The 23158-nt window shown below is 47.1% G+C and overlaps 1 protein-coding gene across 1 annotated transcript in view; it reads left to right on the top strand.

The window, feature by feature from the left end:
* The window catches only part of SPATA16 (spermatogenesis associated 16), a 139870-nt gene extending 123013 nt beyond the window's left edge, over positions 1-16857 (top strand). The window contains 1 exon segment of the mRNA XM_033150666.1: positions 16526-16857. Within this exon segment, the coding sequence (XP_033006557.1) occupies positions 16526-16648 (123 nt within the window). The 3' untranslated portion in view covers positions 16649-16857.
* The last annotated feature ends 6301 nt before the right edge of the window (positions 16858-23158 follow it).

The raw sequence follows: 23158 nt of genomic DNA, 5'->3' as shown, positions 1-23158 counted from the left end.
GCAGTGGGCGGGTTCCCTGTCCTGTTAAAACTGCTTCAAGTGGGTTAGGAGAATAAATACAGAAGCTGTAGAGAAACGAACCGAGAACCTTGGGGCTAAATGGTGCCTTGCAAAGCACTCTGGGATACTATTCAACTAACTTTCTACTGATAACGTTAAGAGAGGAAGACGCTTATCTGGATAAATCCCCATGTTGCTGCAGCAAAACGCTGGAAGCATTAACATGCCATTTTCCTCTCAACATCAATTCTATGTTAATTTCAAGCGGTAATTGCAGATTCAAGTTGCAAACTGGTTTGGATATCACCAAACCCCGCAAGAAACTACCTCCGGCACTTACCAGTATGATTTGCGCAGATAGAAAGAACCCAGGCAGTGTATTTCAGTGAGAGGCAGGTGCTTCCTTTTCTCCCCTCTCCCTCCTTCCCTCCCTCCTCTTCTCTCTCTCTCTCTCTCTCTCACGCACACACACACACACCCCAAAAGAGAAGTAAAAGAAGGACAGCATCTTGTAGCCTCTGCAATCATTTCAACGTAGAGGAGATGTAAACCTGATAAGCCTCTGAAATGACTGTGGCTTCTTTTCAAACCAAGGCACAAAATTGCCCCCCAATGGTTACAGCGGCAAAGGAGGGTTGAGTGAGCTCCATCAGCCCTCTGAGCCTACCAAGCCTGGGGGGAGGTGGATTTCAGAAGAAGCACATCACAGGCTCTGCTTCTTATGAGTCCATAACAACCCCCTCCCCCAAGAGAGATTTGAGATCCAAGGTGGAGCAGGGCCAGACAACCAAGACCCCCAAACTAGCCACCAGGAAGCCAGAGGCTGAAGGGAAGGCAGGAGTCGGCTATTGGCTCTTACATCACTCAACTCAGCAGAACCTAGGTCAGCCCATGGCTACAAAGGATAGTCCACAGTGGCATGGGGGGCATGTACAACCATTGGCCTAGCATAGTGTGGGAGATTTCAGGATGGAGGGGATTTCTTTTCCTCTCCCTGCATTTTTCTGGTCTTCTACAGGGTTGTCCCAAGACACAGGGCAATGGATTCAAACTACAAGAAAGAAGATTCCACCTAAACATTAGGAAGAACTTCCTGACAGTGAGAGCTGTTCGGCAGTGGAATTTGCTACCAAGGAGTGTGGTGGAGTCTCCTTCTTTGGAGGTCTTTAAGCGGAGGCTTGACAGCCATCTGTCAGGAATGCTTTGATGGTGTTTCCTGCTTGCCAGGGGGTTGGACTGGATGGCCCTTGTGGTCTCTTCCAACTCTATGATTCTATGATTCTAAGACATTTTCCTGCCTTTGCTGCCTGAGATGAGCTGCCTTCCAACCACACGGAAAGTCGAGGTGCAGATTGCCAAAGGTCCAACGAGTTATTTTGGCTCTTGAGACAGGAAAGGCCACATGCCCCTCTCTCCTGTCGCAGCTGCAAAAGTAGAGTAACAACAAACTGAATAGCTAACAACCCACGGACCTTTCGTTGCAGCCATAATCAACAGGTTGGTGATTGCCACATTAGTTCAGCCTAATGGCAGAGCCGGCCCTAAAATGGTTCGACTGCCACGTGTACACACAGACGCAAAGAGAGCCAGACACATAGCAAGGCAGCAGACGGTTCTCTGTGGGGCACGGTAGGAGGCATACGAGCAGTTCATTTCGTGAACTAGCATTCTCCCAGCAGCTAAGCATCCAAAGTGGCTTTCCTTGACTGTTTAGTAGCGGCAAAGCACTGCTGCATATTGGGAAGCATCAAGTCTGGAGCAGCATTTCAACTCATTCACAGACAGAGCCCAGGTTGTTATGCTAATCGTCCTGCTGTGGAGACTTGGCCCAGTTCATTTCAAATGCTTTCACTTAACAGCCAATAGTAAGGGTTTAGGGCAGAGGTTTTCAACCTTTTTGAGTCCACGGCCCCCTTAACCAACTGCATTCTTTCTGCGGCGCTCCTGTGGGTCTCAGGAGCCCAGTTATGTCACCCCTTGCTTGCAGAGCTGGCAGCCTCTCACCCTTTTTCGAACACCTTCCCTTGTGGAGTGTTCCCTCAGCCTCCTCTCCTCTTCTCTCCCCTCTCCTTGGGGGTCCTCTGGGCAGCTGCTGCTGAGCCCCAACCCCCACCCCAAAGAGAGGTGCCTCCCAGAGGTGCCATTCACCTGTGGAGCTTACAGCCAGGGCTGCGGCACTAAACAGCTGTGCAAGCCTTTGGGAGGCAGGGACACAAGACGGCATCAGAGGAGGGATGGAAGGAAAGAGGGACAGAGGCCATTGTTGCCCGCAGCACCCCCTCACCATCATTCAAGGCACCCCAGGGTGCCATGGCACACTGGTTGAAATCCACTGGTTTAGGGGGCCAGAAGAGATGTCATGTGGAAAAGATCCCCTGTTTGGAGGCTGGGCTTTTGTTTTGTTTTTACATTGAAGTGGACAACTTCCTGATCAAAATTGCACCTCACTAAAGAAGCTAAGAGAGACCCCCCCCCACAGGGGGGATACAAGCTTGATACAGGTGCCTGTATTACTTTGGCTGAGTTCCTCCTAGCAGCTTGGGCAGGAATTTAGGCCACTCCCAGATGGTCTGCTTAGTGAGCATACATCCTGATTTGTTTGCACAAGGTTTACAGGGAGGTTAGATGGCATCAGATATTTACGGAGCGTTCGTTCTGATTTGTTGCATCAAGTAAATGTTATCCCATGCTTCCCAGGGCATCTCTCCATCAATTTCCTTAATGCAAAAAGTCAATGGTGGCAGGGAAGGAAGCGGGTTTGGAGTGCAATAGCAGCAAATCGACTTTGATTCTATAACCTTAATTTGCCTGCAGGGAATCGAAACCCATATAGAAAACGTAAGAATCCAGAAGTGCTGTTAGACAGAAAAATGCTGAGAGCAAGATTCAACTAATGAGTCCCGCTAGTGGAAGCCAGCACAAGGTTTTCTGCTAGTGCAACACGGCTTTTTGTCCTCTCTCCTTCTACTCCCAAACCCTCCCCAAATTGGCCCGGGGGGTGAAGGGAACCCCCAGAACAGCACATGGAGAGGGGAGATCGTTCCATCTGGCAATCTGAAATGTGCGCACTGACAGAATAGTCTCCTTAACACCACATTGAATTCCTCCCTGAGGTCCTTGGCTCCCCTCATCATCTTTATGGCTGCATCGCTGCAGGCCAGATGGGGACAATTATTCATCAACTGTTGGCGAGAAGAGAAGATTGGGGAAGTCTCTTGAAATTCTTGTGTGAGAAATAGTGTGGGGATGATATTGGAAAGCCGGATGGCTCTGGCCCTGCCCATCGCTGGCATGCGGCCCCCATGAGATTACTGCCGAGGGAATGTGGCCCTCAGCAGGAACAAGGCTCACCAAGCCCACATTAAACCAAGAGACAAGATCTCTGGGATGCAGCCGGCTCTATTTATTGAACTGTTCATAATATACAGCAGGACGGTTCTATTATCCTAGTATATTTTGAGCCAAAGGAGCCGTCACCCTCTAGGCATTTAAATCAGAGCAGAGCTCGCAATTGCATAGTAAAGAAATATAGCCCCAAAAAAGCCAGGCAGTGTAATAGTGGAAGTCATAAGGCTGGCTCCCAACTTAATCATTCCTTGGTATGAAAAGAGCATGTGCCGTTTTTCTTCCCCGAACTGCCAGAGGGCATGCTAGAAACACCATGAACATGGGCAGCACATTTTTCTTCATCGCTAAGGAAGGCAGATGTTGCGGCTTTCAGGGCTGGGGGAAGAAATTCAGGTCCGCCCACATTTAAAGGCGAACCCAACCAATGCACACTTGACGAAACAATATGCAAGCCGGAACAAAACCTTCCTTTGAAACGTGCAGCTTTCGAAATTTTGCGGAGCGGTTCTCCGAGCAAACGATGCGTACAAAACGGCATATAGTAAAGTGTGCATAGGAATGCGTGTATTTGAGAAAATAATGTACAAAGAATGCATTAGGTTAGGGGAAATCGCTCATATATATTTTTCAAAGCTGCATACCAAAAAATAAATGTGTGTATGGCAGTGTTTTTCAACCACTGTTCCACGGCACACTAGTGTGCTGCGAGATGTTGCCTGGTGTGCCGTGGGAAAAATTGTGTTTATTTGATTCCTATTCAAGAGAATTACTTTATATATAGTCAATATAGGCACAGAGTTAAATTTTTTAACATTTTCTAATGGTGGGGTGCCTCGTGATTTTTTTCATAAAACAAGTGTGCCCTTGCCCAAAAAAGGTTGAAAAACACTGGTGTATGGAACTAGGAGAAATTTGCACTAAAAAGCCAAAGAGCTTTCATAATGGTTTGGGGTGTGGGATATTGATATTATTATTATTATTATTATTATTATTATTATTATTATTATTATTATTATTATTATCATCATCATCATCATCATCATTGGGGAAATGTTGAAAGGTATGTAGATTCATAGAATTGTAGAGTTGGAAGGGACCCCGAGGGTTGTCCAGTTCAACTCCCTGCAATACAGGAATCCTGTCCAGAATCATTCCTGGGTGGAATCAAACCACCAAACTTCTGGTTAAGAGCCAGACACACTGAGCCGTGCGATCAGCTCCTGTTGGTTAGCTGCCTGTGGGCATCTGACTGGTCGCTGTGAAAACAGAGTGCTGGACTAGATGGGGCCTTTGTTCCGATCCAGAAGGATCCTTCTTATGTTCTAATGAAACTTAAAGGAAAAGCCATCGAGAAACAGCCAGAGCTACTTCTTCTTTTTTCCTTCAAATGCTTCCTGTCTCGGATAGCACAGCAGCAGGCTTCAGAGAAGACTTTCTTTTCCTTCAGGGGTTATCTCCCTCTCACAAAACATGAAAGGACGATCCCACATGCGGAAAGACAAGAGTGCGATACACCTCGAGTGAATCCAATGTAGTTTTTTGGGGGTTTTTTTGTTTCTGCTTTCCAATTTCAGACACAGGAAAACTCTGCATACTGCTTCTGATGTCAAATGCTGGTGTGTTTTTTTTAAAGGAGTTGTATGCATATTCAATTTTCTTCCCCCAGCTGAGTGCAAAAAATGACATTTGACAGTGAGAAGAGAGAGGGGTCTCCAGCGAACATTCAGCCCAAGTCTCTGTTGTGTGAGACTCAGGTCCTGCTTGCAGGTTTTCCACGGGCATCTGGTCGGCCGCTAACAGAGAAGAATGCTGGACTAGATGGGACCTTTGGCCGGATCCAGCAGGGCTCGTCTTCTGTTCTTATATGCAATTTAAAGGAAATAGCAACAAGAAAAAAAAATGAGAATAACCTCAACTCCCTTTCTCAAGCATAATAATAAATATGGGTAGTCACGCCATTTAACAAAAATGGTTTCGCAAAATTTTGAAAGTTCGGAGCGACAGGAATCTGCTGTTGCACATAGAACGTTGTTAGCTGCAAATATTCATATTCGCCGTTGTGGCTTTTAGAAGATCTCCAAAGGGATATGGTTTTTGATAGCAGAATAAAAACTGTGTGCATTGATACAGCCTTCACCAAGCTGGTGCCCTCCAAATGTTCTGGACCACAACGCGCAGCAGCTGCCTCATGGGACATTTGCATGGCCCAGGTTAGTGAGGCCTGTTGTAATCTATGCAGTGACTGTAGATGTCACTGTAGCAATGGGAGCTTTTGTGGGTGCCACTCAGCTTTTCTTGTACCGCCTAAACCAGCCTGCTGGCCTCAGGTGCTGTGAAGGATGCTGTCCCAGGATGCAAGGTCTAACTGCCAGCCAATCAGCTTCTGAACGTGGGAGGGCAGGCTGCCATCTTTTCCTTTGCCTCGGCCAGCGAACCATCTTGAGCCGGCCCTGCTCTCCCCCTCTCCACCGCAGGACTACATTTCCCAGGTTTCTCTGGGGAAACGGAATGAGAGATCACTTTTAGTCTCTAGCATGGCTATGTCTTGGGTCCTTTTTTCTTTTTAACCGGCAGAGCCTGCCAACCATGCTCTCTCTCTCCCCCCCCCCCCCAACACCTCCTTTAATCTACTAGCCAACCATCTAGGCCCTTTGCAAGATGCTTGCAAGATCTAGTCTTGACCTGAGCAATCTTTATGCGTTTCAGACATAAATGTTGCTTCTTAGCTCGAGGTCAAGTTAGGAGCTTATTGCATCTAATATTGCTTCCCACGGGTGGAGAGATATTCTGAATAAAAACATCCCCTCTAAAGTTTTTTTTTATTATTATTATTATTTTTAAAAATCCATCTTGCTGATTGAGGAGCAATTGCACAGTTCAGTGTCCTCAACTTAATCCACTTACCTTGTGAAAAGAGACTTCATTGCCGCCCGAAAGCGTTTTTAATAAATGCAGAGAAAATATTTAACTGTTTGTAATTTCCCCCACATTATCGCAGACTAATATAATAGCATTTTTTTCCCCTCAAATGTGCACTGCTCCTTTCCTCTGTGGCTAAATGAACCATAGGCCATCTCCTTTTCTGTAGTCAATTTAGAATTAACATATAATGCCGAATAATTGACTTGTCGGCCATCCAGCCATTTACAAAGTGAATTATACCTTTCATCTTCTCCCAGTGCATGAGGATGAAAAGTGCTTTAAGGTTTCTTTGGTGTTGCGCAGAAAGCAGGAAGGTACAGGTGTGCGCCATCTCTGCAGAAAAGAAGGGGGGGGAATATAAAATGGAATATAAATACCCTTCCGTCACAACCTTCTGATAAAACGCATGCCTTGGGGATCTAGGAAACGAAAAGATTTCTTGTGAGCAAGTAACAAACAAAAGAAAGAAATCAACGCTTGCTTTTGAGGGCCATTGCATCTAGCTCCTTTCCATCAGTTGCCAGAGTGTTTTCTAAGCAGCCTTGACATCAGAAGCAGGGAACACCTCGAGCAAAAACAGTTGCCCAGCTTCAGAACCAGCTCTCCCAGTTTCACAATCGCCCCAACTGCTTTGCACTTCCTCACCTTGCAGCAGGGTCCCCACAGCTGACATAGGCTGTCTGCCCAAGGCAAAAGTTTGAAGGTGGCAGCTGGCGGTGAATAGGTCTTGGCTTCCCATGGCTTTGACTTGGTTTCCAGTGTCCCTGTGGGGTCAAGATGCATAACACATAATGTTCACATCTTGAGAGCCAGTGTGGTGTAGTGGTTAAGAGTGATAGACTCGTAATCTGGTGAACCGGGTTCGCGTCTCCGCTCCTCCACATGCAGCTGACTTGGGCTAGTCACACTTCTCTGAAGTCTCTCAGCCCCACTCACCTCACAGAGTGTTTGTTGTGGGGGAGGAAGGGAAAGGAGAATGTTAGCCGCTTTGAGACTCCTTTGGGTAGTGAAAAGCGGGATATCAAATCCAAACTCTTCTTCTTCTTCTTCTTCTTCAGATAAGTAGGCAGGACGGAAACAACAGACAGCACATAATGTAGGTGGGCGAAGCTGATCTCATGGGGATTAGATCTTGCCCCCCCTCCCCATACCTTGCTAAGCTTCCAGCCCTTATACGTAACCATCGAGCAAATCTTGTAAGGACACGGCAAATGCAAACAAGGCTTCATTCTTTCCACACAGAAGCCGCAGTCAGCATCATTTTTAAAAGGGCTGGGATGTCGCGGCCATTAAAAGGCGGCCATTTTAACCTTTAGAATTGCCCTGGTGATCTTTCTGCGGCGAGTGTCTAATGCCTGGCCCGTCTATTTGCGCCACGTATGGCTTCCCTCTCGCATTCCTGGCACCAAGCGCTTCCCACGAGCCCTTCGAGATCAACCTCTGGCTCCGAAAAATGACAATGTCTGCAGTGCAGTTACAAGCTGTCAGTGCTAAAAAAAAAAGTCTGAAGCACCCGGGAAAATTTATGGGCGGTGTAAAACGAATTGGATTTAATATCAAATTAAATAGCACAAGGAATAAACTGCACCGAGCCTATTATCTGTTTACATATTTCATTCCATAAAAAACCTCACTTTTTATATCTTGTTGAAGCTGCCACAGCACTTAGAACCTGGCACCCAGCAGATGTTTTGTGGGAAAGGGACGCCCTCGCTGCCGAAGGTGGGCCTCGCCTGCCAAAAAGTACCTGAGGCCTCATCCAGAGGCAGAACCATCTGTTCCTCTGGGCTGACAGAAAGCCAAGTGAGGCGTTTGACTCTGGCCGCCAGCCTGTGATCTGGGGTTGTTTATTTGAGCACCAAGGCCTGGCCCTATATGAGATTACACAGAGAGAGAGAGAGAGTTCATTTACTTACAAAATCCAAGCATCAATCAGCAGTTGAGAGTTCCCAAATGAAAAACTTTCCAAGGAAAACCAGAGCTATTAATAAACCCATCTTTCCTCCAAGAGTCTCGGTGAAGCGTACACATCTTCTCCCGGCACCCCCGTTTTATTTTCACGACAACCCTATGAGGTAGGCTTGACTGAGAGGCAGTGATTGGCCCCAGGTCACTCAATGAGGTTCATAGCCAAGTAGGAAAATGATCCCGAGTCTCCCTAGATCATGGTGTCATAGCATTGTAGAGTTGGAAGGGACCACGAGGGTCATGTGGTCCAACGCACTGCAATGCAGGAATCTTTTGCCCAACGTAGAGCTCAAACTCACAAACCTGAGATTAAGGCTGGATCTAGACACATCAAAGAAGCGTATCAGTTAAACGCGTTGCAAACTTTGTATGAGAAATCGGGTTGGCAAAAACAGAACTCCACAGCGCCATCTGGTGTCACAGTGTTAGAATGCATAAACAACGCATATAAAGCATAGGTGGGTAGCTGTGTTGGTCTGCCATAGTCGAAACAAAATAGAAAATTTAAGGATCTGTATATTTAAGGATCTGGTAACTTCTGTTTCAGTGTATCTGAAGAAGTGTGCATGCACACGAAAGCTCATACCTAGAACAAACTCAGTTGGTCTCTAAGGTTCTACTGGAAAGAATTTTCTATTTTGTTTCGCATATAAAGAATTTTTTTCTTTGCCAATGTGTTGTTGTTCAGTCGTTCAGTCGTGTCCGACTCTTCGTGACCCCATGGACCAGAGCACGCCAGGCACCCCTATCCTCCACTGCCTCCCGCAGTTTGGCCAAACTCATGCTAGTCGCTTCGAGAACACTGTCCAACCATCTCATCCTCTGTCGTCCCCTTCTCCTTGTGCCCTCCATCTTTCCCAACATCAGGGTCTTTTCCAGGGAGTCTTCGCTTCTCATGAGGTGGCCAAAGTACTGGAGCCTCAACTTTATGATATGTCCTTCCAGTGAGCACTCAGGGCTGATTTCTTTAAGAATGGATAAGTTTGATCTTTTTGCAGTCCATGGGACTCTCGAGAGTCTCCTCCAGCACCATAATTCAAAAGCCAATGTAGCTGAGCCCTAAAAGTGTCTCTTACAACTGAGCTGTCACAGCAGTTGTTTTTCATCCTCATATGGGGCACCCAAAGTAGCTCAGAAAGCTGATTTTCAAAAACAACAATAACATACTTTTTAAACGAAACAGCTAACTTGCTAAAAGCAGCAACTGCAATGAAACAGCAACAAAAGCACATCAACAGAAAAGCATACGCTTTCGTTCAGCATTTGATTTACCCTTCAGAGGGCCGGAAGGCAAATGGTTAAATGAGCCTCTTGAAGGGTGCCACCATTAAGAAGGTTCTGTCTCAGGGGCTCCTCAACAGAGCCGTCTCATCCATAGAGGCCGGTGGTGCGGCGCGCCAGAGCGCCGGGCACCCCAGGGGCGCCCCCGCGAGCCCGCCGGCATCCCGGGCTCCCCCTCCCCAACCCGCCCCCGCCCCCACGGGCAGGCGGGCACTCGCGCGCCGGCGGGCGGGCTGTAAGCCGCCCGCCCTCGCCTCCTGGAGCCCCAGCTGGAGCGCTGAAGCGGCGCAGGGCTTTGCGCGACCTTCCAGCCCTCCAGCTGGGGCTCTGGGAGGCGAGGGCGGTCGGCTTGCAGCCCGCCCGCCGGTGCGCAAGCGCCCATTCGCCCGCCCCTCATCCTCCGCCCGCCGGCGCGCGAGCGCCTGCTCCAATGCCATGCCCCTCATCCCCCGCTCGCCCACCCCCCTCCCGAGGGGCGGCCAGCACGGGAGGGAGGCGGGCGGAGAGGCGGCAGGCTGGGGGCGCCGAGGGATCGCTGCGCCAGGGCGGCCAATCCCTCTAAGACGGGCCTGCTCCTCAAACACACCTCGGAGAGCAGCAGGACACAAAGGGCATCTCTGCTGGCAAAGGGCTCTTCCTCTGAGCAGCACCTCCAATAATTTAAAGCCAGGAAACACTTTCATCTGAAACAGCCCAGTTCTGGTGACAGCAGCCCTGGCAGCTTCAATGAAGACTTGCTCTTTGATATCCCCTCGGTTGCCACCTGCCAACTGCATCGCTTCAACCTGACACCCAGGTCTCGCACTTTAAATGCTTTTCAACAAAGCAAACAAAAAAAAGGAGCCAGCATTTCCCAAGGAGATGCACCGTTGTGCCTTTTTCTTTTTTTTCCTTTCAGAAAAAGCAGGTGAACTGGCAACTTGAAAATGGCAAAGAGAGGGAAAGGGCTGGTGTTCTCTCCCGCCCCGAGTTTGCTTTTTAGAATGAAAAGTGCAGGCAGAAAGCCATCAGCTAGCACTGTAAGATGCTATAAGCACCTAACATATTTTTTTGCGGGGGGGGGGGGGGTTAGTATTTCCCACCTAATGTCTTGTCAAGAGGCAGAGCTTGCGGTGTGTTTGCTTTCTCCCCATCCTGTTCACGCGGTGATTTGGTGCCTGCACAGACCGGCGACACACAGTTTAATTATACAGCTTGATTGGCTTCAGTGCTACAGCAGGAACATCATCAGCGGTTATGGTGACATAACAATCAATTATGCAGTCAACAGTTCCTCCCACCCCTTCACACAACACAACAGAAGATGATGGTTCTGAAGTCTCCTCCTGACAGATGAGATGGAACTAGAATAAATCAGGGATGTACACAGGATTCAGTTTGGGCCCTGGTGCAGTACTTCAGGAAACAGCCCACCTGTGTTTGAGGTGCCCCGTTTGTCTCAGGGTTCATCTAAGTCCACTGACATCGTTCCGACCTACTGGGTCATCAAAAGCTGGCTCTCTCTTTTTGTTTATTCTTTTGGCAGAAGCGACTAAAATCTGCAGAAATGGCTATCCCTCCAGAGTGGATAAGTGAGAGCCAGTGTGGTGTAGTGGTTACTCGTAATCTGGGGAACCGGGTTCGTGTCCCTGCTCTTCCACATGCAGCTGCTGGGTGACCTTGGGCTAGTCACATTTCTCTGAAGTCTCTCAGCCCCACTAACCTCACAGAGTGTTTGTTGTGGCGGAGGAAGGGAAAGGAGAATGTGAGCCACTTTGAGATTCCTTCGGGTAGTGATAAAGCGGGATATCAAATCCAAACTCTTCTTCTTCTTCTTCTTCCTGCACACCTTCTCAAGTTCGATGATGATGATTATTTCTTAAGAGAAGCATATATAACTTTTTCTATTTTGGGACGGAATTGGGTGGAATTTGCAAGCCAGGTCAGCTGGTCTGGGTGCATAAATCTCGTCAAATTTGAGATAGAGGGATTTAGCTGGTTTCCTGCAAGGGCAGTCGTAACTATAATAGAGTGGGTGAAAATGGAATAACAAAAGTTTATCCACACTTAGGTTTCACCCCGTTATTTCCAGGCACAGGTCCACACTTTCAAGTTCCATGTCCTGTCCCAACACTCTTTTGTTTTTTTGGCCCCAGAGTTTTCCCCACAAATACTTGTTCTTTAAAGCTGAAGCAACAACAAATGGCATTTTGGGTTTGCCGTGGGTTGCTGTTCGCTCCGATTCAGCTTGAAGAGGGGGGGGGGTTGCAAGGGAAGCTCCTGAGCAAAAAGAAAGAGTGCTCAGACACAGAGCTTTAAGTGCAGACCGTGCCTGGACAGAGTGTAAGTAAGTGTGGACAAGCCTGTTTTCCCCTTGTGTTTTGTTGGTGACGTTAGTGTATAAGGGTTTTATACCTGCAGAGAAAAGGGACAATAAAGTGTTAAGTTAGGTGCATAGCTGTCAACTTTTCTCTTTTCTTGCGAGGAATCCTATTTGGAATAAGGGAATTTCCCTTAAAAAGGAGGGAAGTTGACAGCTGTGGTTAGGTGTGCTGATTAATTTTGGGCATGTTTTTCCTGCACCTGCAACTGGTTAAGCATGTGAGAGCGAGTCAGCAAGTGTGAAGCAAGTTTGCTCATGGCCAGAGCCTGGTCTGTGTTGGAACGCTGCAAGGAGACTCTGCGCTGCTGGAAGGACCATATATTGCCACTGCAATATATGGATATATGTATAAAGCTGTGGAACTGCTTTATTCTGTCAGCAAAGGCACTGACCCTACCTAGAACTGCCTGGTGCCTTTCTCTTCCATTGGCACACTCTGCTGGCATGCTGAATGGGCATTCTGCACATACTCCCTGAAATATATTCAGAGTTGAGTGTGAATTTCATGCTCTTTATTCAGCTTGTAGTAGCAAAAGAAGAAGAATGTCTGTTTCCCCAAAATGTCTGCTATATATACATTATTTACACAATGGGCCTTGCATGATTGGCTACTTCTGGGCTGCTCCTGTAGGCCAATCAGGTTGCTGATTCACTTCCACCTGGAGCTGGATTGGGTGGCTCCTGCAAACCAATCAGACTGCTGCATTCTGGATCCTATTGTTCTAGGATTCACTCAGTACATAACACTCCCCAAGGATAAGCATACTACAGCAGCAACCTGGGATAACCCAGTTAATCATTCGGGCCCCGACCTTTATTCAAAGGGCTAAGTTGTTTATATCCCCTCTTGCTTCCCTCTTTTTGAAGGAAGCAAGCTAAGACATGACTCAGCAACAAAACACCCAACTGATGCTTTGCACGTTCTGCCTATAGGTACCAAAGTGTGCTGTGCATGAAAAGTGGTCCACAGCAATCATGTTCTTCCCATACAATGAGAATCCTAAAGCAAGAGATGTGGCGGGATGTGGAAGGGCCAGCCTAAGTGTGGAGCATCATGATGCCATTGCTTCAGGCAGCAGATGGAGCAATGTTATCTTGCTTCCAGATCCGGCCTTCATCATAAAACTGCAAATCTGTCTGTTTAGGCTGCAGGCTACCGAGGGAGATAGTTCTTTCTTGCCTTTATTCCCTGTCTCCGTACTTCAGTTTAAAAACACTGTCCAGAGCAGGAGTAGGGGGGTCACTCCAGGTTCAGCCGAGACCAAGTAGTACTCAAAATGGCAAGGGCAAGCTGTTGAACTGGAACTCGGCGCATCTTATTTTATTTAGAGAGATTTACGCACCGCTTAATCAAAGGGCCCTCGAAGCAGTGCACATGATAAAACTGGGGATAAAACACAGCTAAAATCTACAAAGCTGGGTTTTTTTAAAAGTATGCATAGAATAACCATCGTTAAATCACAAATAAAATCAGCAAAACTTTTAAAATGAATATAGGAACCGAATTATGTGTCTGGGTTGTTGAGAGACAACGGAGTGTGCTTCCACAGGGATGAAATCAAACCACTGCATTAGCAGCACTGATGTAACCTCCCCGGGGCACAGGACAGTGTGGCGGTCCTGGGCTCCCCAGGTGGCAAGACTCCCCCTTTCAGACTCACTGGTGTGGTCCAAAGAAAAGCAGAGCGATACGTTGGCCACCTGCCTGGTTGCAGGAAATGCCGGAAGGAAGAGTTGCATAGAAAGCACCATCCAATTGTCTTAGGGACTCCACTCTGGATTTGTGTAGGGTTTACTCCTTAACCTTTTCTTCTCCCAAAGATATCCTACAAGGCAGTGGAGGTTTGGGAACCAGAGTCTTCCTTCTCCTAGGCAGGCTACCTCCCCATCTGGGTAGGCTTGTGGAAACAGTAACTCCTCAGCTAGCAACAATCATCATCAGGGATGATGGGAATTGTAAGCAGCTGGAGACCCAAGTTCGGGCTGGGTGTACTAGAAAGCACAGCGCAGACAAAGCCCCCAGCCACTTTTAATTGGCCCAGGGCCAACGTTGCGCCTTGGGCCTGTGGCCTCGAGTCTTCTGGGTACCTAGACATGCGCCTGCCTCCAGTGAACATCTTAAGCAAACAGGTTGATTCAGATGGGCAAAAGCAGTCCTTCAGATACTGGAGCATGATGGAACACCCAAACCTGTGGGAAACACTGGTGATGATGGAGTTGTTTAAGCCATGCTAGTTTGACAAGGCAGACAGGGCTACATGAAAGCTGTATGTGTGCGCAAGTCCTATCCTTATACATAACAGTGAACGGTATTAAAATTGATTCATATATTCAGCCAGTCTGTTGTGACCACACAGAGCGCAGGAGGGAATACACGCTCCACCAGGTTTGATGTCAGAGTGATATATTAATTTTACCTTTAAAAAAAAAAAAGTAACCGAACAATGGGCATTTACAGTAGGAAGAGAACTTCTGTGCCCATGCATCTCAGAAATGAGGTGATGGGGTGGCTTGGCGTACAATTAATTGCAGACTCCAAGCTATCTTGTGCTCACTCTATTGGGCAATTTGCATTTCTGAGAAAGTGGTGCTGCCTATGAATAAACATGAATGACGGTGATTTGCAACTGTGTGAGAGTGTGAGCGTGTATGTGTGGCATTCATATAAGACACCTGGTTGAAGTCCACATCTGCGTATACAGAGATGCTCTTTTAGATTGTTTTAAAAGCTGTTCATGATGCATGAGGGTACGGGGAAGGATACGCATTTCAACATGCCACTTATTAATATAATTATTGGTTTGATCTCGATGAAGACGTATGGCGTCTGCAAAAATTATCATTTCGCATCCTCCCCCCCCCCGCCGCCCTTTCCCTATTTTTCCCTTTTTCTTTTTCTTAAACCGAACCCTCTGGGTGAATGATATATCTCAGGAAAATGTATTTATTCAGAACTTCATTCTGATTTAATAGAAAAATGGTTCTTGCCATGGTGATGTGGAATGCACATTTTTCTCCCCACACTGACTTTCAGCCGGAAGCACTGGCTTCTCTTCTGTCGGCATTCTCTTTCTTATCAGGAAAAACTTGCTCAAGATTAATTTTCCCAGCTTGCCTTCCTTTTAAACTGGCTGTTTTTCAATGCCAGTTAAAAGACAGCATTTTGATAAATTCCCCATTGCTATGGCGCACAAGCTGAATGAAGGCGCCTGCCTCAGTCTATCCCACATGAGGAAAACAACAGAAGGCGCATAAAGGACCCCTACATATGCCTGCATGTAAGCACATGTGCATGAAGTTTGTCAGATGAGACAGGCTATCCTAATTTTCTTAGTGAAGGGAACAGAGGCGGGCAAAAGACAACATTTCACACATAATGCCCCCGGTCTAAAGACCCTTTCCCCTTACTTACCTGTTAGTCACAACCCTGTCCTCTGCTGCTTACACCCAACGAACCAGCTGGAGCTAACAGGAGCAATGGGAGACATAATCCGAAACATCTAAAAGGCACCATTTTGGGGAAAGTTAGTCTAAAGGCATGTCTGCTTTACAGATTTAAACTGGTTCCAAGCATGTCTGTTGCTCGTAGCCTCCTACGAAAGACACTGTGGCAAAGTAGTTCTGCAACAGGACTTTACCTGTGAATTCACTGTCTCTATCATACCATGGTTGCAAGTCCCAAGAATATTTGGAGAAAGCCAATACAGATTTATTTCAATCTTGTTTAAATTTATAATACGGAAGCTGTTAAACATATTCTCTGAACAATACTTCCTATGATTTATTAAACCAGTTTCAATATAATTTTAATACAAAATAAAATAAAAAAATTCTTTCCAGTAGCATCTTTCCAGCTGATCACCCATTCCCACCACCCTTCTGAGTAATACCCCTCCCCACTCCCTCACTATATTTAAGGATCTGGTGACTTCTGTTTCAGTGTATCTGAAGAAGTGTGCATGGACACGAAAGCTCATACCAAGAAAAACTTAATTGGTCTCTAAGGTGCTACTGGAAAGAATTTTTTATTTTATTTTGTTTTGACTATGGCAGACCAACACGGCTACCCACCTGTAACTATAATTTTAATGTGTAGTTTAGAGGAATCTTCTAGCTTGGATTTATTTTTGGCACTCTTGTTAAGCTATTCAGTCCAGAAAGCTAAGTCAGAGGCAATGCCACATCCTACAAAAAAAGGGAAGAAATTCCCATAGCCCATCATTTCCAGCCTGGGACCCAAAGCAGTTCAGGTGAACATGGCACTCCTTTTGCAGATGTGAGTGCAAGGAGTTAGGCCATCTGTCTTGACACGTGGGGTGCAGTCTCCAAGGACAAATCCCACAGGTAAAGTTTCCAAAGAAAAGTCGCATGTACTATTTTCTGTTGTTTGGGCTCACTCTTGTTTTCGCTAAATTAGGCGCCGCAGCTCAGGCGCCACTACCTATCTGTAAAATGGAAATAGCAGAGACCTAGCTCGCAGGATGTGCGTGAAATATGCCTTTCAAGGTAGAATTTTACATCTAAATAATAATGCCATCATTTTTGAAGGGAAAGTAATCCATTTAACAAAGAAATGTTGCGCATCTGCAAGCAGGCGGGTGCCGCATTGTTTGACAGTCCATATCCTTTTATGTTTGCCTACAGGTTGGAATAATAGAAGACTTCTTATACCAATTAGAAGATAGTTTCTTAAAGACCAAAAAACTCAGAACAGCAAGGCGGCAGAAAATGAAAATGAAGCGGCTTCAAAGCAAACAGCCATGCTAGGCCTACCGGGGGAAGAGGCCCCCATCCTGCACCAGAGATGGCAAGAGAGGACATTAATATAGCAGGAGCCTGACAGCTGGGACAACAAAGGCCGGCCTTCAAATTAATGAGGTGTCCTCTCCGTACGGCTCATCTTTTAGCAACAAGCTCCTGCACTTCATTAGTCTCATCTGACAGGAATAAAAACGTTCATGGGATGCTTGACTGGATTCTTATGCAGAATGGGCTTGTTTATCCAAACCTGGTGGGGAATTTGGATCACTGCAACATCCCCTCGCGTTAGGCATATAATGCAACCAGCGAGGTCTTTCAAGGGGTCTTCTGTAATCCAGAGTTAAGCAAAGCATAGGGACGTAAGGATGGGCTTTCCATGTGCGAGGTTTTGGGGGGAGGGCCATAACTCCAGTGCTGTCAAGTATCCCGTTTTCCCCGGGATTCTCCCTTATTTTAAGCAGTTTCCTGCTGCTCTCCCTTATTTATTATTTCCCTTAAATTTCCCGTTTTTAATGGAAGCAGCTCCTCCCCTGCTCGCCAGGGACTGGGTGGGAAGACCTCGCCTACTTGGAGAGAAAAGCCTCAGCCCTCAAAGCAAGTGGGAGCCATTTCCCGTGCTTACAGGGGGGTGTATTCATCCCCCTGCATCAGCCCCTATCCGTTGCCGCTGGGCCCCTCAGCCGGCCAATAGGGTTAGCTGGTGGGCGGAGCCTGGCTGCCTTTGAGCAGCTGCTGCTTCCTGTCCTGTTTTGATGGGATCAGACAAGAAGATGATGGGGCTCCATCGCGCGGAGCACATGGCTGCCCTCCTCTTTGCTCCACTCCGAGCCCGCTTGGAGTTTACATTGCTGCTCCGCCCACCACTGACATGTGACTGTCCCCGGGATAGGTGAGACTGCTGATCCCTTATTTTCAAATCCGAAACTTGACAGCTATGCATAACTCAGTGGTAGAGCAACTGCTATCCATTCCAAAGGTCCCAGGTTTTATCCCTGGCATCTTGCAGCAGGGCTGAGAGACAGCAGCGGAGCATATGCCCACGCTGCCCAGGGCGGGCGCGCTCCCGAGGGGGGAGGGGCATGGAGGGTGCCCTCCCTGGCATGGGATAGCCACTCGGGTGCATGGAGCGGCACGCACGCCCTGCAGCCAGGGACAGAGCAAGCCGCCCATGGCGGACATTTGGCGCGCTGCCCGCCCATGACTCCCAAGCCTCCCCCAGGCTTTCAAAACAAAGGGGGAAGGGGGGAATTCCAACGGCAAAGCAGCACAGCTCCCCCCTTACCCCGACCGCTCGGGATAGGCTTGGGAGTCGCAGGTGGGCGGTGCACCAAATGTCACATCCCTCAGCGAAGACACCCAGGGCGGTCCGCCCCCACCGCACTCCCCTTCCAGGAGAGACTCCCTGTCTGAAACCCTGGAGAACTGCTGCCAGTGCAAAAGGCAGCTTACTGTGTTCCTATCTAGTGCAGTATCCTGATCTCACTGTGGCCAACCAGGTGTCCATGGGAAAGCTTGCAAGCAGGACCTGAGCTCAACAGCACTCTCCTCCCCTGCGGTTTCTGACAGCCGGTATCTAGAAGTATCACTGCCTCCAACAGAAGAGATAGAACACATCCAACAGGGTTACTAGCCAAAGCAAGTTACCTCTTCTATAAAAAAAATTGCATGAAAACATGTCTTGCACAGAAGAATAAAGAATGGCTGCAAGCCTTTGGTTATTGCTTTCCAGCACATAGGACAGATCTACACAACTTGTAGATGACACCAGGCTGACCCCTAGATCCTTTTCACATGTACTACTAATAAGCCAAGTGTCCCCCATCCTGTATCTCTGCATCTGGTTATTCCTGCCTAAGTGCAGAACCTTACATTTGTCCCTACTGAAACTCATTTTGTTAGTTTGGGACCGGTTCTCCAATCTGTTAAGGTAATTTTGAATCCCAGTTTTGTCTTCCATGGCATTAGCTACCCCTCCAGGTTTGGGTGAGCATTCTCTCAATTCCTTTGTCCAAGTCGTTTATAAAGACGTTGAACAACAGTGACAGAACCCTGTGGCACCCCAATTGTAACTTGTTTCCCGGGATGATGAGAAACCATTAATGAATACTCTTTGGGTTTGGTCAGTCAACCAGTTACAAATCCACCTAACAGTTTACCTCATTACCAGCTTCCTCACAAGAATATTGTGGGGGACTCTGTCAAAAGCCTTACTGAATTCTAGATACACTATGTCCGCAGCATTCTCCTCATCCACCAAACTTGCAGCTCCATTAAAAAAAGTGATTTGTCTGGCATGACTTGTTTTTGAGAAACAAAACATTCCAGGCTAGATTTCCTTTTCTAAGTGCTCACAGACCAACTGTTCCGTCATCAGACTGCAGTTGGTGTGGCCATCTATTGGCGTGACAACAATTTTTCATACAAAAATAGAGATATGGTGAGATCACTTACTTTGTAGGCCCAGAACAGGAGTATGTTTATTGGTGAGCAGACTAACGCACAACTGCATAGGAAAATGAAAGTAACTACAAGCTAAAGGGATGAGTCTTAGCTCCAACCCAAAATAACTGGAGATAATACAGGAACCTTGCAGACTACAGAGCAAAAATGTCATGGTGCTAAACAGAAATCCCCCAATACCATTTTCTGAAACCAACCCTGCAAGTAGACCGGCATCACTGTTCTCTCCCAACCACAACACAGAGAGGTGTTCAAGACACAACGATCAATAGTTTATCAAAGCCTACTGAGAGACCAAGGAAGGAGAGTAAACAGGTCTTTCACCCAAAAGAGAGCCTCCATTTCCTTTATTTTTTTAGGTAAAACTTGAAATTTTGTTGTTGTTGTTGTTTTAAAAGAATATATTTAGAGGCCGCCATAATCCAAAGTGCTATCATTTACATAGCTTGTGTGTGAACCCAGCACTTCTTTCAGACCATTTACACGTGTTGCTTCTTTCATTTGCCATTGACTGGATCCTGGTCAAGCTTTGGCTAGCATGGCTGGCTTCCTCCTCCAGATGCCTGTGGCTTTCTTGCCACCCACCCATGGAATATATTGCCTCCTAAAGCCCAGCAAGGTTTTTATAAGTTCCTAAATCAAAATGCATGCAGAAAAACATAAAATAAAAGCCGCACGAGCCCACCAGCACGATAACAGCTTGATTTATGCAACTGCGACTCAAAGAAATTGTGTGATGGAATCAAAAATTGATCAAATGTTTTCTGCATAACCCAAGGTGGCGTGGCCTCTGAGATGGGGCGCAATGGTGGCACAGGTAATTGTGAATTATTATTCTTATTTGTGGGGGGGGGGTTGTTCCTAACAGGCTGACACACGTTCCTTTCTGATAAAGGCATGCAAGGTAAATAGGAAGGCAGATGCCACAAGCATCATTAAAAATTGCCTTCTAAATTTTTCCAGCTTTCTTAAAGCACCAGGTTCGGAGGAGGGGGACTCTCTGATGCTGGACCTCAAGGGTCTCATGGCACCTCCCATGTCATGTAGCTTAAGAACAAAGTTGCCCAGGGCTGGCTGGAGACCTCCTTCCAAGTCTATGTATAAGATCCAACCAGTATTAGAGTCTCACTTCAACAATGGTGATAAGATAGCTTTCTCCACTGCATCTGAGGACAACAGGCTAGATCAGGCCTATCCTCTAATGCAGGGAAAGCCAACATGGTGCCCTCCATAGGTTATTGGACTACAACTCCCATCATCCCTCAATGTTGGTCTTCCAAGCTGGACCTGACAGGAGCTGGAGAGCTGTTGTTGTTTAGTTTGTTTAGTCATGTCCAACTCTTCATGACCCCATGGACCAGAGCACGCCAGGCACTCCTGTCTTCCACTGCCTCCCGCAGTTTGGTCATGTTGCTAGCTTTGAGAACACTGTCCAACCATCTCACCCTCTGTCATCCCCTTCTCCTTGTGCCCTCAATCTTTCCCAACATCAGGGTCTTTTCCAGGGAGTCTTCTCTTCTCATGAGGTGGCCAAAGTATTGGAGCCTCAGCTTCAGGATCTGCCCTTCCAGTGAGTACTCAGGACCGATTTTCTTCACAATGGATAGGTTTGATCTTGCAGTCCATGGGACTCTCAAGACTCTCGTCCAGCACCATAATTCAAAAGCATCAATTCTTCGGCGATCAGTCTTCTTTATGGTCCAGCTGGAGAGCTACTCCTGCGCTAATGCCTTGCTGTTGCTCTCTGGTCCCCAGAATATGCTGCCCAATGCAGCCACTGTTGGGAGAGCGCTCTGGGCTATCTGCACCCCCCCCCCCGGATCTCCGAGCGTCCTCCAGTAAGCATACCAGTAGCACTGGAAAAAGTCATCCCCTTCTCCAGGGCGATCCAGTGACATAAACCAACTTGATTTATGCACACTAGCCGTCTCTCTTGACACAGCAAAAGAAAGAGCTATCGTAGTTCTAAATTACTATTTATTTACAGAATATTTACAGACAACGGCATTATGGCGTCTGTTCTCTCCAGCTCTGAGAACAAACAGAACAGCGTAAAAGTGAAAGTACAGTTTCACAAGACACATACCGAAAGAGAGATAAGACAGTCTTCCTTTCTCACAGCTCCATTCAGACAGGTGTGTGAATTATACCAATCATAAAATCAGCATCATGGGAAAATGAAATCCTAACAGCCACCGCCTCCCTCTGTCTAATGGCAGAGCTGGTCCTGAACATCTCTTCCTAGGGATCCATACCCTCCAACATTTCTCTGTTGAAAATAGGGACATCCTATTCCATACCCTCCAACACTGAGCCAATGAAAATAGAGATGTCCTGAGGAAAAGTGGGACATTCTGGGATCAAATCAGAAACTGGGGCAGCTTCTGTAAAACTGCGGGCTGTCCCTGGAAAATAGGGACATTTGGAGGGTCTGGGGATCTGTGTCAAATTGCCCCAGTGCTGCCTTAAGGGCTGACAATTGTTTTTACCAGTCCCTTTAGCTGAACCAGCTGAAACATCCCAATTTTGATACGCGGGATATTGGCAGGTATGCTATACATTTAACCTGAAAGTAAACCCTGTTGCACTCCAAAGGGGTCTTTTTCTGAGTAGGCCTGCAGAGGATTGTGCTGTTGGCTGATTTATTTGGTGTCGCCAGTGGAACCCTTTGCAAGACTTCCCTTATATGTATATTGACAACATGCCCAATAAATAGATGGGTGCGTGTGACCTCTTAAATACTTTGGACTTACGCTCACTGGAACGTTTGCTTTTTCAGAATAAATAAACCACACTCCAAAATAGTCCAGTAAGCAAAGGACCTCCCCTGTGCTCCATTCTACAAGACTTGCCAGGGTTTCAAGTACTGTTGTTGGATCCCGTAAAATGTAGTGATTTCTAATATGGCTATTGCGGTAAAGTGGTTTCTCTGCAGGCGGGGCACTGAAATAATTCCTTGCCAAGGGTGTAAGGGATCTTAGATATTGCCTCTGCTGAGGTGGAAGCTGACAGCCAGAGCCAATGGGGGGCTGGCTGAAGTGGGGGGGGGCAGAGCCCCATTCACCCTATTGAACCAGCCCCCACTGAGGAACCCACATTGGGGCCTGCTTTGCAACAAATCCTCACACAAGCAGTCCGAAGCAAAGTAGCGAGGGAACACATCTGACAAAGATCCCTGTCCAGATACTTTTTGTAACACCTGAGGACAATTTTTTTTCAAGACAACTGAAACAACTTTGGGGGGGCTTCCTATGGAAAATGCCTGGCCTCCTCGAATGTTGAAGAAACCAAGTGTGCGGCGAGATTAAATTATATAAAGGCAGTGGTGGGAAGGTGGTACCCACTGAGAAGTTAAATGATTTGCTTAAGGGCGACAGCACGAGGCAGAGAAGGGAAAGAAACCCAGAGGATGAAAATACCACCATGCAGTAATTACAATCAAAGGACAAATTCAGAAATGCCCTTGCTGTTTTTCAAGAATAGCATCTGGCAATCTCCTCAGAGCCATGGCCTTCTTTTAATCTTCTGACCAGCCGAGAAAGGTGGGCCTGCATTCTTCCAGGGCCCCCCCTTTTTCTTTACATCTCTCTCTCTCTCTCTCTCTCTCTCTCTCTCTCTCTCTCTCTCTCTCTCTCTCTCTGCAACAATTATTGTCACAAAGAGCAGATTTAACAGTGAGCCTTTTTCTTGTTACAATCCATCACGAGGCAATGCCAAATCTGGGACGCCTTTGTGCCGCCTATGAGAGATGATAATAGAATGTATTACCCTGACCTTTTCCGTTTGCTTGGCTATCGGGGAGCCTTCCCCCTCTCTCTCTCTCCTCCCTTCTTAACCACCTCATTAACCTGGGAGGGGGGGAGGTGGAATGGACAGACAATTAGCCTGCAGAATATTAAAAAGGTTAACACTGAATGGCACCCCACCCCCAGACTGCAAGTGTTGGAAATCTGGTATCGTGTTCTGCTTTCATAAGCCTCACACACCTAACTGAATAAACCTGGCAGGGAGGGAGGACTTTGCTTTTGCACATGGCCAAACATACAGAGATTGATA

Source organism: Lacerta agilis, chromosome 5 (genome assembly GCF_009819535.1).
Source record: "Lacerta agilis isolate rLacAgi1 chromosome 5, rLacAgi1.pri, whole genome shotgun sequence".
NCBI classification, from domain to species: domain Eukaryota; kingdom Metazoa; phylum Chordata; class Lepidosauria; order Squamata; family Lacertidae; genus Lacerta; species Lacerta agilis.
This window is presented reverse-complemented; position numbering and strand designations above follow the sequence as displayed.